Here is a 14201-nt window from a genome sequence, read left to right as displayed (position 1 = left end):
CGTGGATGACACAAAACTCCAGTAGGGTCAAAACTGTTGAGGAATGCAAAGATCTACAAAGAGACCTGAACAAACTGAGCGAGTGGGCAGAAAGATGGCAGATTAACTTCAATGTAGAGAAATGTAAAGTCTTGCGTATAGGGAAAGGGAACCCGATGTACAGCTACACGATGGGAGGGAGGGTACTGGGGGAAGGCAACCTAGAAAAAGACTTAGGGGTATTGGTGGATAAAGCAATGAAGCAGCGGCGCAATGTGCAGCTGCCTCAAAGAAAGCGAACAGAATGTTGGGTATTATCAAAAAGGGTATCACTACCAGAACGAAGGAAGTTATCCTACCACTGTACCGAGCGATGGTGTGCCCGCATCTGGAGTACTGCGTGCAATACTGGTCGCCATACCTTAAGAAGGATATGGCGATACTCGAGAGGATCCAGAGAAGAGCGACTAAGATGATAAAAGGCATGGAAAACCTTTCGTATGTTGAAAGGCAGGAGAAGCTGGGGCTCTGTACCTGGAAAAGCGGAGACTTAGCGGGGACATAATAGAGACTTATAAGATCATGAAAGGCATAGACAAGGTGGAGAGGGACAGATTCTTCAGACTAGCGGGGACAACAAAAACAAGAGGGGCATTCAGAAAAATTGAAAGGAGACAGTTTCAAAACGAATGCTAGGAAGTTCTTCTTCACTCAGAGGGTGGTGAACACCTGGAATGCGCTCCCAGGAGAGGTGATAGGACAGAGTACAATATTGGGTTTCAAAAAGGGATTGGATGACTTCCTGAAGGTGAAGGGGATTGAAGGATACAGTTATAGGGTAACTTTACAGGACACTAAATGAATAGGGGATACACGTTTTAGGTAAAGGATCACTTACAGGTCATGGACCTGGGGGGCTGCGGCGGGAGCAGACTGCTGGGCACGATGGACCCCTGGTCTGACCCGGCAGAGGCAATGCTTATGTTCTTATGTTCTTTATCTTTGTGTCAAAGAGCTTTCTGTTTTGTGGTTCTGGCGATTGTTATGACTAATATGTCCACAGCATGATTGACTGAAGATATTCTCTAGTATTTTGCTGCAGCTACTCTTTCTTTTGGCGTGTTTTGGTGTACTTTAATCAGTAAAAATCTTGAATTGTGTTCACTTCTCATTACTTTTTTTTTTAGGTGAGAATGGGTTTTGATGGCTTGGGTGGCAGAACCAAATTCATACAACCCGTATCCTTTCTCAGATCATTGGAAAGATGGAAATTTCAAGGTTCCGTTTATTTTTTATAAACTGTAAATCATATAAAATCTGTCTAACAGTTAACAAAATTTAAAAGGAAGGAAGGAATAATTTAGACAATGACGACAAGGAAAAAAACAAAAACGATGGCACAATAAGAAAGCACAGAGAGAGTTACAATTTAAATACAGTGGAACCTTGGTTTGCGAGCATAATTCGTTCCAAAAGCATGCTCGTAAACCAAAGTGCTTGTATATCAAAGCAAGTTTCCCCATAGAAAGTAAGGGAAACTCGCTTGATACGTTCCAGACACCCCCCCGGCACCCCATGATGCCACTGGCGCTGCTCACTCCCACCACATCATATCCCAAAAAGAACCCCCCCACTCCCGAGGCCACTGGTGCGCTTCCATCCCATCCCCGAGAACCGTCATCCCCCTCCGCAAGCCCCCCCTTGAAAACCGGCATCACCCGTCTGCCCAAACCCTTACCACGATCTGGCACCGGCATGCAGTACCAACCCACAGGACATGTCAGTGCCAGAAGATCCTGCCTGTTGCTGCTGATCTCTGCTGGGCTGGGCCTTGAGCATCTGCGCATGCTCAAAGCCTTCTGGCTCCTGCTCTCTCCGAGATTCTTGGGAAGAGCAAGAGCCAGAAGGCCTTGAGCATGCGCAGATGCTCAAGGCCCAGCAGAGATCAGCGGCAAGAGGTAGGATCTTCCGGCACCGGCACGTCCTGTGGGTTGGTACTGCGTGCCGGTGCCAGATCGCCGGTAGGGTTTGGGTGGACGGGTGATGCCGGTTGTTGGAGGTGGGGGCTCGCTATATTGCACAAGAAGCTATATTGCACTGATGGGCTACATATTACTACAGCAGGAAAAAGAAACCTTGCAGAGAAATTTAGACAGTATTTTTCTAGGCATTTAAACTAGAAGGTGGGGGTGGTGTATGTACGAAGGACAATTATAGAGATGTGATAGTAGTAAAGACTGCAACATAAACAATATCAGCAACTCATTTCTTAGTATTGCAACGGAAAGTGAAATGAAACAAAAATCCATATGAAAAAGGAGATTATCGCTGAGAAATAGCTGGAAAGCGATGACCACAAATGCTCGCAGTCTAAGCAACAATGTTCATGATCTGCAAGCCCTGATGTTAGAGGCAGATCTAGATATTGTCGCTATCACAGAGACATGGTTCAATGAATCACATGGATGGTGTGCAAACATACCGGGATATAATCTTTTTAGGAAGGACAGAGATAGTCAAAAAGGTGGAGGAGTAGCTCTCTATGTAAAGATCAATATCCAAGCAACCGGAATGCAAGGGACCTGGGAAGAGGAAGAAGCGATATGGATTGCTCTGAAAAGAGAAGATGGAACTTCTATCTGCGTAGGTGTAGTCTACAGACCTCCGACTCAATCACAGCAAATTGATAAGGATCTGATTGTGGATATCCAAAAGTTTGGAAGGAAAGAGGAGGTTCTGCTGTTGGGAGATTTCAACCTGCCGGATGCGGACTGGAATGTTCCGTCTGCGGAATCGGAAAGAAGGGAGATTGTGGATGCCTTTCAAGAGGCTCTGCTCAGACAAATGGTGACGGAACCCACAAGGGAAAAAGCGATATTGGATCTGGTCATCACAAATGAAGAGAGTATCTCTAATGTTCGAGTGGGTGCTCACCTGGGAAGTAACGATCATCAAGCGGTTTGGTTTGATATAACGGCTAAAATGGAGAGCGGCCGCACGATACTTAAAGTCCTAGATTTCAAACGTACGGACTTTAATGCAATGGGAGAGTACCTGAAGAAAGAGCTGTTAGGATGGGAGGACATAAGAGAAGTGGAAAGACAGTGGTCTAAGCTGAAAGGAGCGATAAAAATGGCTACGGACCTTTATGTGAAGAAAATCAATAAAAACAAGAGAAAAAGGAAGCTGATATGGTTCTCCAACCTAGTGGCTGAGAAAATAAAGGCGAAAGAGTTGGCGTTCGTGAAATATAAAAAAAACCAAGAAGAGGAGAGAAGAAAGGACTACAGGGTGAAACTGAAAGAAGCCAAGAGAGAGATACGTCTGGCGAAAGCACAGGCAGAAGAACAAATGGCTAAAAATGTAAAAAAGGGAGACAAAAATTTTTTCAGATATATTAGTGAAAGGAGGAAGATGAAAAATGGAATTGCTAGGCTAGAAGATGCTGGGAACCAATATGTGGAGAGTGATGAGGAGAAAGCAAATGTGCTAAACAAATACTTCTGTTCTGTGTTGACAGAAGAAAATCCTGGAGAAGGACCGAGATTGTCTGGCAAAGTTACACGAGAAAATGGAGTAGATTCTGCGCGGAGGAGGAGGAGGGAGTTTATGAGCAACTTGAAAAACTGAAGGTGGACAAAGCGATGGGACCAGACGGGATCCATCCCAGGATACTAAGGGAGCTCAGAGAGGTTCTGGCGTCTTCACTATTATGAATAACTTCGTGTCATCTGCAAATTTAATCACCTCGCTCATCGTACCTATGTCCAGATTGTTTATAAAGATGTTGAAAAGTATGGGTCCAAGCACCGAGCCCTGCGGCACCCCACTGGTGACGCTCTTCCAATCTGAGTATTGCCCATTCACCCCCACTCTCTGTTTCCTATGCTCCAGCCAGTTTTTAATCCATGTGAGTATTTCTCCCTCAGTTCCATGGCTCGCAATTTTCCGAAGTAGTCGTTTATGCGGAACCTTGTCGAACGCCTTCTGAAAGTCCAGATATACAATGTCAACGGGTCACCCTTATCTATCTGCCTGTTTACTCCCTCGAAGAAGTACAGCAAGTTCGTCAAACAAGATCTGCCTTTGCTGAAGCCGTGCTGGCTGGTCCTCATCAGACCGTGTCAGTCAAGGTGATCAATGATGCGGTCCTTTATCAGCGCCTCTACCATCTTTCCCAGTACCGAGGTCAGACTCACCGGTCTATAGTTTCCTGGATCTCCCCTCGAACCTTTTTTGAAGATCGGCGTAACATTCGCCACCTTCCAGTCATCCGTAATCTTTCCCGTTTTGATCGACAGATTGGCTATTAGTTGAAGTAGTTCAGCTATGGTCCCTTTCAATTCCTTGATGACTCTCGGATGGATCCCGGGGATTTATCACTCTTAAGCCTATCAATCTGCCTGTATACCTCTTCTAGGCTGACTGTCAACCCTGTCAGTTTCCCATTTTCGCTTCAACATTCTGGATGGTGGATTTAGAGACAGTCATATCTCTCTCCATAAACTGAGAAGACTAATCTGACCACAGTGGTCCATGCCACGATAATGCCACAACTAGACAACTGTAATGTCTTGTACACTGCTCTAGCCAAAAAGAGTTTTCATCAGCTCCAACTGATTCAGAATTCCGCAACATGACTGATAGAAGGCTGCAAGTGGCGTGACCACATTAAGCCCTGCCTGCAATAACTACACTGGCTACTAGTACTTTACAGGGCTAAACTTAAAAGTTTGTTTGTTTTTTTAAGATTTGATATACCGCTCCTGCATTTTACTGACCTAAGCGGTTTACAATGTATCAAACTAAAATGAAATTAGGTACTTGAGAAAAACTACCCTATCTGTCCCAAAGGTTCACAATCTAGCTAAAGTACCTAATTAAAATAATACATTTCTAAGATCATAAATCAAAGAAATAGAAAATAGAAATAATGAAAGAAGATAAAAAATTAAAAATAAAATAAAACAAATTAAAGGGATAGAAAAGTCTCTGAGGCGGCTTGATAGTCAGTTCAGTCTGCAGAACCAGGTCAACCACGCCAATGAAGACTACCATGACATCAGTCACCGGACAGGCAAGACCAGGCGCTGCTGACAGTAGACCCCTGAAGTGAAGTCCAGTTTTCCTTTGATGTGTCCAACAACGCAGTTGCAGGAGTGCAAGTCTGCCGAGGAGAGGGGGAGAGAGGGCAGACCACAGGAGATCCTCCGACGCCGGCATCAATCCACCACTGGTGACCACATCGGGGGCGTGCTGCATTGCGCCAATGGCTTCCCCCTTCTGCTGCTGGAGAAGAACCCGGACAGGGAAAGCTGTGTTGAACCAGCTGATAAAATCCCCAGGAAGAGCAACAGGAGAGATGAAAGAAAACACAGTTCCCTCAGAACCTGGTGTGCTTTTTTTCAAGTGACTTGGCACCAATGGACAGCCTTAGAGAGGTCCGTCTATGTTGCTGTGTTGAACCAGCTGATAGAATCCCCAGGAAGAGTAGCAGTTGGGAGAGATGAAAGAAAACACAGTTCCCTCAGAACCTGATGTATTTTTCTCAAGTGACTTGGCACCAATGGACAGCCTTAGAGTGGTCCGTCTATGCTGCTGTGTTGAGCCAGCCCCAGGAAGAGCAGCAGTTGGGAGAGATGAAAGAAAACACAGTTCCCTCAGAACCTGATGTGCTTTTTCTCAAGTGACTTGGCACCAATGGACAGCCTTAGAGTGGTCCATCTATGCTGCTGTGTTGAACCAGCCCCAGGAAGAGCAGCAGTTGGGAGAGATGAAAGAAAACGCAGTTCCCTCAGAACCTGGTGTGCTTTTTCTCAAGTGACTTGGCACCAATGGACAGCCATAGAGTGGTCCGTCTATGCTGCTATGTTGAACCAGCTGATAGAATCTTCAGGAAGAGCAGCAGTTAGGAGAGATTTTCAAGATCCTCAGACATAATGGGTTAGAATGCTTAAAGAATAAGCTAACCCTTTACATACCTTTGAGTACTCTGAGGTCCTCTCAAGGAACATCACTGTTTATGCAATTTCTTTTGTTGAGGGTACAATGTGATAGCTGCCAGTGATCCTCCACTCTCTTGAATTTACTCTGAGGAGCGACATCTAACTCCAGACTACTTTTGGTTCTTCACCCACTGACCCATTCTGCATCAGGAATAACTTGCTATGCACACTGTAATTAAATCAGTTCCTTATATCTTGTTTAATTGTATAAACAACTTGCCTTGAGTTTAGCCTCCCATCTCTTTATCCTGATGGACTCTTGTCCCCATCTAAGATCTGTAGTTGACCCCTCTGCTATATGATGAGCTGTATTGGAGAAAAGCATTAGCATCATGTTTGAATGTTCTGATGTGTGCTTATTAGGTTTTCCATAAGGACATTTGAATTCAGTGCTGTTGAGTACATTTTTGAAACTTTCTTGGTAATCCTATTAAGTTTCAGTTTGCCATTCTGAGCTTGCCTCATTCATTGTATTTGTTTATTTATATATATATATATATATATATATATATATATATAATTTTTTTAACTGCTGTTATGCTATTAATAAAACTGCAAGCTTAATGTTGAATTATACTTGCTGTACATCGCCTTTGGTGAATCTCTACATAAAGGAAGTTAATAAATCCCAGTAAGTAAATAAGCTGTCATTAAAATCATTTGTAGTACCTGAAGATTGGAAGGTGGCCAATTTAATGCAGATTTATAAAAAGGGTTCCAGGATTGGTCTGGAAAATTAACAGACCAGTAGAAACTATTATAAAGATTAAAATTATGAACATAGAGACAAACATGGTTTAATGGGAGAGAGTCAACATGGATTCAGTCAAGGGAAGTCTTGCTTTACCAATTTTCTTCATTTCTTTGAAGATGTGAATAAACATGTGGCTAAAGGTGAGCCAGATGATGCAGTGTCTCTAGATTTTTAGACAGCTTTTGACAAAGTCCCTTATGAAAGACTCCTGAGAAAATTAAAAAATCATGGGATAAGAGGCAATCTTCTTTTCTGGTTAATGGATAGAGAACAGGATAAGTTAAATGGCTATGTCTCTCAGTGGCGAAAGATGAATAGTAAAGTTCGTCAAGAAGCTATACTGGGACTGGCAGAGGTTGTCAATGGACACATGCACAGAAGCTCTCTTGCTACTTTTTCAGACTGGGGAGTCTAGCATGCGAATCTGCTATATGGAATCTGGGTTTAGATCTGAGGGCTCAGTCTTCCTTTCTTCTCAAGCCTCATAAAGAAGCAGGTCTTGAGGCAGAGAGTGGTCTTTAAGACATTGATTTCAGGAGCAATCAAGGAGATTATCACTTCAGACTACACCAACAAGAGTTGGCAAGTTTCAGAGGGCTACGTAAGCAGAACATAAGTCTTCATAGGCAGAGTTGGACTCTTCTACGGGATCCTGGTAGTTCAGTTCCCCCTTCTTCAAAGTGTCAAACCTCCAGACCTGCAAACCCATGTGGAGGAATTCTGAGAGTTTTCATGGATTCCTCCTGCTGGGTTTGTGTAGAGCTCGGATAGATCCCACTTGTCTGGACTGGTAGGGAGGAAAAATTAAGATTTATCAATTAATTTCATTTCCTTGAATCCTGCCTAACCAGAACCCAGTTATGCAGTCAAGAATTTTCAGTCTGAAAAATTCAGAAAGCTAACAAAGAATATGTTGTAGCTCACTCTGAAGGTAGTTGCACCAGATTTGATTTAGGAGAATAGACTAGAAACCTAAAAGTTTGTAATTACCTTCAGTATTAGCTGTGAAATAGAATATTGAAGGCAGCACTAGCTCCCTATAAGGAGGACATAACCCACTCAAGTGGTCTTGTCTGGCAGGACTCAAAAAGAGCAACCTAATAGGTAAGAGCAAATTTCCCCTTGGTTTGGCTGATTTATAACCTTTGAGAGAGATGATATATGTATGTTTGTTAATTTGATAATTTTGTAAATCACCAGGACAGTTCAATTGCCAAGGCAGTTAGCAATACTACTTAAAGTAGATACTGTTGCAATGTGTACTTCCTTGGGGGTTTGCCTAAGTAGCATCCTAATGAAGTAGGCAAGAGTAATGGACTGACTAGGTGAACCTTCTGGTTGGTCATATTTTTGTAACCCAGACTCTGTTCTGTTTAAGGCAGTGGTCTCAAACTCAAACCCTTTGCAGGGCCACATTTTGGATTTGTAGGTACTTGGAGGGCCTCAGGAAAAAATAGTTAATGTCTTATTAAAGAAATGACAATTTTGCATGAGATAAAACTCTTTATAGTTTATAAACCTTTCCTTTTGGCTAAGTCTTAATAATAATATTGTAATTTATAGCTAAACAGACATATGATCGAGAAACTGTTTTATTTTACTCTTGAATGATAAACATATCAAGGGCCGTGAGTTTGAGACCACTGGTTTAAGGGCTAAATTTCTCACTTGCTACTTATTATTTGGCCTTTACTGTTACTAGTGTCATCTTATCTCCATATTCTTCTCCTTAACCTAGTTTACCCAAGACTAACGTATCAGAAATCCGTCCTCTTCCCCCAAAGATGAAGAGGCGGAAGGTGTCGAGGCCGGTTTCAGTGGCTTCCTCATCTTCTACCTCCTTCCAGCCAAGACTGGATGACTTCCTGAAGTAAAACCAAAGTGACTATCCCAGTGCCTCCAAAACTTGATGTTTCAATGCCGATGAGCTCTGCTGGACTTTCTTTATCTCTTGTCAGGACAGAGCACAAAATAGTACTTTGTCTAACAAGGGTCTCCATGCATGCAATCTGTTGATACTACAGTCAATTTAACAGATGTAGACAGAGATGAAGTCCAAGTTATGCTGACATATGAAAAAACATTTTAAAGGGGGCCCTTTGATTTGAGGTGGAATTCCTGTTGACAGCCAAAGGTATGAAATCTGAAAGTTTCAAGGTGATGCTTAGTGCTGAATGAAATTGAGTAGGCCTCTGCCTCAGCCTGGTGATTTGTTTCTGGAATTAGAAAGGGAAGTGATTATGGTTTTTGAAAGCATCTGCTTTGGAGCAACTGGAGCATAAGTTAGACTCCTTTGGGGTCTATCTACTACAAAATATTTATGAATTATGTTGAATTTATGAATTAGGTTGTTGCACTTACATAGACAGAAATAACAGGCTTCCCTTTATTTTCTTGTAGCTTCAGGTTCTGATTTCTTAATTTTAATGTATCTTGCTGTATCGTTGCATGAACCAGGAGGTTAATCTGTGACATCTTGGAGTAATATGATATTGCAGAGATGCTTTTATTTATGTGACTAATTGATTTCTCAACAATGCTGTTTGGATAAAAATACTGTAATGTCATTCATGGGAACACTGTTTCTTGTCTTATCAGTTCATCCAAGACCGTCTCCCATCAACTTTGTCTTTTTTATTTTGTGCAGAACTGTAGGATGCTGAAGTCCTGGAAAATGTGAATTGATTTTGTTGGATTTATATTTTTTATGTCTATGTTCATGGATTTTGGGGGGGAGGACTGCAATATACTGTATAAGGTAACTTAAGTTTGTCAGTCAATATGCTTTCTTCTTATCTTACAAAATCCCCATGTGCAACTCTTCAGGAAGATGAGCTATTAACTGCTGTTGCAGAGGGCATGAAAAGCAAACATTCAGTACACTGTTATAGTTTGGGCAGTGCTATCAAAGTAAAATCACCAAAAGCTACGTCTTTCCTTTTCCCTCAACGCCGTATTTCTGGTAGGTTACGAATGTTTGTTTTCATTTTCAGCAAATTTGTCCATTAGGAGTGCATGATTACCAGGTGGCATCTTTTGGTGTCATCAGTGGCGCATTTTCACAGATCCTTTACTTTTAAAGATTCACAATTCTCATGAAGCGGCAACTATACAGAGGAAATACTGGGTTTAATATATAATATCTTTAATTATTGTAGTGTCAACTTGCTGTAGTGATGTGATAGAGCTCGATAAGAGCACCTCATGCTAGTAAGTAGCTTCACATGCTTTTACAGCAGCTCCATATTGATTCTATGAAGGATAAAGAACAACATCGTTTGCCCAAATTATTGTCTAACAAACAATTTTGGTGTCAACCTATTGTTTGTAAGTTTATACCAGTCTATGGATATCCTATAATGATGGTACAACATGGACTTAAGGAAAGATATCTCTGAAACTCACCAGGCCAGTAAGGTAAATATGGACTTGGAGCCAGGTAAATGTATAAATGAAAACAGACCATTGGATTCAGAGCAGGTGAAGTATATCATTTCCTCAGCACATCAGTCCTTCCTATTTCTTATTGCATTTACCATCATTAAATACAAAAACTTTAATGATAGAGAAAAGTATCAAAGGGAAAGAAAAAATATAAAGACTTTACAAAATCACATCAATAATAGGATACACATGACTTCTGGGAGAATGTCAATTGCCGCTCTGATTATCGATTATGATTATCCCCCCCCCCTTTTTTACAAAACCGTAGTGCGGTTTTTAGCTCTGGCCGCGGCAATAACAGCACGGCATACTCTAAAAACCACACTATGGGGGGGATATTTGTTAGATTTTAATGTATGGTTTTATGTGTATGTTTTTGTAAACTGCTTAGGAGTAAGGGGGTAAAATAAATAAATAATCCCAATCGTACTTATCTCTTTTTTCAACCTGACCATATGATTCTCTCTTAAAACTATTATACTATTTTTAACATAAATGTAAACCATATAGATGTTTTGCCAATGTGGCATATCAATCATTAAATGAAAATAAACTTGGATCTAATGAAAACTGCATCATAAAGAAACTTTTCTTTGAGCCAGAAACTTTTCCAGATCAACTGGATCTATAAAAACAGCAATTATTTTCTAATTGACTGTATACCTGCAAGGACATTTTTAAGAGTGTTCTCCCAAAACTAAAAGGCTAGGATTTAAAGCCTCAGTAACTGAGTAGATCTAGTCACTGTTGGCTACAAAAAGGAACATTCTTAGCAAAATATAGCTTTAAAATAGATCTCTTTTTTGTAACTGTTTGAATAGTAACTAATAAGGTAGCTCAAGTTTCAATATCTTGAGATGATTCTAGAAACTGATATATCTAAACAAGATGATCCAGTAGAATCCAAAGCATTTTAATCAGTTTGAACATACCTAGTTCCCCAGTAATTTAATTATGATTATGCAGTTGTGGTTAAAACAGTCTTTTTCAAATACTTGTTTAAATTATTCCAAGGGAGCTAAATAATGAGCCTTAGGGAAAAAAAAAGAAAGTTCCTAATATGCGCTGAATTCTCTAAAAAATCTAAACGTATGTCCAGCCAAAGAATCTTTAACAGCTGATGAAGTTACTGTCTGCAGAGATTAATCTAGAATTCAGTTTTAAGACCATGAGAGGAAATATCTTGGATCTTCCTATCCTGATCAGTCAACATCTTAACTGTATTCAGAGAATCTACACAGTTGTTTCATAATCTCCCATGAACAGATTCTGACCTCACACATCATTTGTTCACACATCATTTATAGTTATTTCAGGGCCCTGAAGCCTCCCAATAGGCTGAAAAGTGGATCCCAAATCAGTTGGGAAGTACAAAGTTGTAGATATTATTATATGTTTCTACCACTTGCACTACCAGGATTTTTCCCACTTTATCCCCAATTACAGGAGAATTTGACAAAATAATAATTTGAGGAGGGTGGAGTGTCCCTACACTTAGTAAAGCTAGGTAAGAGACCACCAGAGTTTTGGGAGGCAACAGACTGTAGAGTCTTCAAATGTTGGTCCATAAGGCCATCTTACAGATACCAAAGTAGACTGAATAAGTGTTGAACTCTTCACCTTTCTGTTCCCTATCTGGATATAAAGGAGAATTCTCTCCTGCGCCTACAGCTGCATTCCGTGAAGTGGTCCTCCATGATAGTGCCTGCTATAAAGATATCAGTTGGGCACTCATACTATCACCAGAAGTTGATGTGTTCCCTTGTCTCTTTCTTGACCATCTTTTGGTACAATTTTTAATTTTCTTCCATTGATTGTTTATTTTTTATTTTTTGTATAATGGGGTTCATTTAAGACTATAGCTAATTCTGGTTTTCAGGATATCCATAATGTCATGCAAACTTTGTATACAGTAATTTATTTATGGTTAACGTTTATAATTTGGTTAAAGTTGTATCTGGTCTTCATGATAGTCTAAAACAAACCCCAGTATATAGAAATTTTTTTATTTTTTTTCTTGATACCAAGAGGAAAATCAACAATTGTACCAGAAGAAAGATGGCCAAGGTAGAGAGGCAGGACTGATGTGCCGAGGAAATGATATACATTACCAGCTGTGCATCCAATACTCTTTGTTTCTTGGGGTTTTGTCATAAAGTGACAAATAATACATAATTAAGTCCATATTTGCTTTCTTTTAGTCCTTATTCTACTATATTACCGCAATAGCAGAATTTTCATGACAATGATAGACCCTTGCTATATGGTACTTAAACTAGAAATGTAATAGATATATTTAATTTTAAGAAGGCAATTAGAAGTGTAGTAGTCTTTAAAATTCAATTAAGGTTTTGGGATCAGCACTGTGGAGTATCAGGCACATCAATGACTGTCTTTCTGTTTATATTTGTACATTCATTTGTGAGGAGGGGAGTGGAAATAAAATTTGTATAGTGCTCTGTTGTTTTAAACCTAGCCCACTTTCTTTTCGACAAACATCTTTTTCTGTGTTCAGTAGGGTTATGCAGGAAGTTTTTCATCTTTCTAATAATCATCTTATGTCACTTACGTTATACTAGTTTAGAGTAACGATCCTTTGTGGGCTCATGCTCTCGCATAGTGAAAGAGTGCCTAAAACATCAACTGTGCATCACAACTCTCCCAAAAGGTACCAGAGAAAATTATTTCCCCCCTCAATCCATGTCTCAAGTGTTCATTTATTGGACCTGTTCAGGAAAGCCCTACTTCCCTGTTGACAAGCAGAATGAATTGGCTGAGTGATCTATAAAAAATGTGGCAGCTCTACTTCATACCATGTTGTTGGGGGGGGGCAGTAATAAATTGATCTGATTAGCTGTTTAACCTCTCTCATCAGATTCTTGCATAACATAACATCGTGCTTCTTAACCGTGTAGCCATAAGTCAATGTGGTTTACAAAAGATTATAAACAATATCACGAAGAACAAGAAAAGTTATTTGACCAAGTATTTTGAGAAAAGATAGGTTTTCAACTGAGTTCTAAAGTGTTTGTAGGAACAAGTTGTAAGCAGTAATGATCAAAATTCTTTTTTGTGGGAAGCTGCTTGAAATGCTAAATTATGATTGAGAAATTTCTTGCTATTACAATCCTGTACAGATGGGAAAGTAAACAGGGCGTGCGATCTTCTACTATGTTTATATTATGCTATAGAAAATCTATTGCGCATATAGAACGGAGCAGTGCCATACATAACCTTATAACAAAGACAGCCCAATTTAAACTTGACACGGGCCTCCATCAGGAGCCAATGCAGCTCACAATAGAATGGTGTTACATGGTCATACAATCTGATCACTGTATTCTGAATCAATATGAGTCTGGCCATGTCTTTCTTAGTAATTGTCAGGTAGCCAATGTTGCAATAATCAAGAAGACTCAACAACAGGGATTGAACCAGTAGTTTGAAAGCAGAAAACTCAAAATATGGTTTAATGGTGCATAGTTTCCATAGAGTATATACCATGGCATCTATCTGTTTTTTCATAGTCAAATGTTGATCCAAAACAACTCCCGATATTTTAATTGTTGGATGAATTGTATTAAAATATTGGGAGTTCTCCGGGCCTCCTTGGAGACACTATTTTGCTTTCATCAATCTACCTATTGTAGTTAGTTAAGTTTTCAGGATATCCACAATGGAGATAGCACATGTAAATTTATCTCATGCATATCCATTGTGGATATCTTGTAAACATGACTGGCTATATATATATCCAAGGACTGAGTTGAGAACCCCTGTCTTATTATCTTAGAACAGAGGTTTATGGCAAGTGGTATGTTTTATTATTCTTTTTTCTTAGATGCCCACATCCATGGTTTTCTTCAGCTTGCTTCTTTTTCCACTACAATTTCATCTTTTCATTTCACTTTGGCGGTTTTCTTTTCAATGTCAGAGAAGAAAGAGTACAGCTTAAAAACTGCACTGCATGTATTGATAAGATGAATAAGAGATCCTCATGAAAATGACATGAGTTAGAG

The 14201-nt window shown here is 40.1% G+C and overlaps 1 protein-coding gene across 1 annotated transcript in view; it reads left to right on the top strand.

Annotated features, from left to right (window-relative positions):
* Positions 1-9305, top strand: part of TRAIP (TRAF interacting protein) — a 150876-nt gene extending 141571 nt beyond the window's left edge. Inside the window, exons 14-15 of the mRNA XM_033926438.1 lie at positions 1167-1217; positions 8487-9305. Coding sequence (XP_033782329.1) covers positions 1167-1217; positions 8487-8612 — 177 coding nt within the window. The 3' untranslated portion in view covers positions 8613-9305. The remainder of the gene's footprint in view (positions 1-1166; positions 1218-8486) is intronic.
* The last annotated feature ends 4896 nt before the right edge of the window (positions 9306-14201 follow it).

This window comes from Geotrypetes seraphini, chromosome 17, assembly GCF_902459505.1.
Source record: "Geotrypetes seraphini chromosome 17, aGeoSer1.1, whole genome shotgun sequence".
Taxonomy (NCBI): domain Eukaryota; kingdom Metazoa; phylum Chordata; class Amphibia; order Gymnophiona; family Dermophiidae; genus Geotrypetes; species Geotrypetes seraphini.
This window is presented reverse-complemented; position numbering and strand designations above follow the sequence as displayed.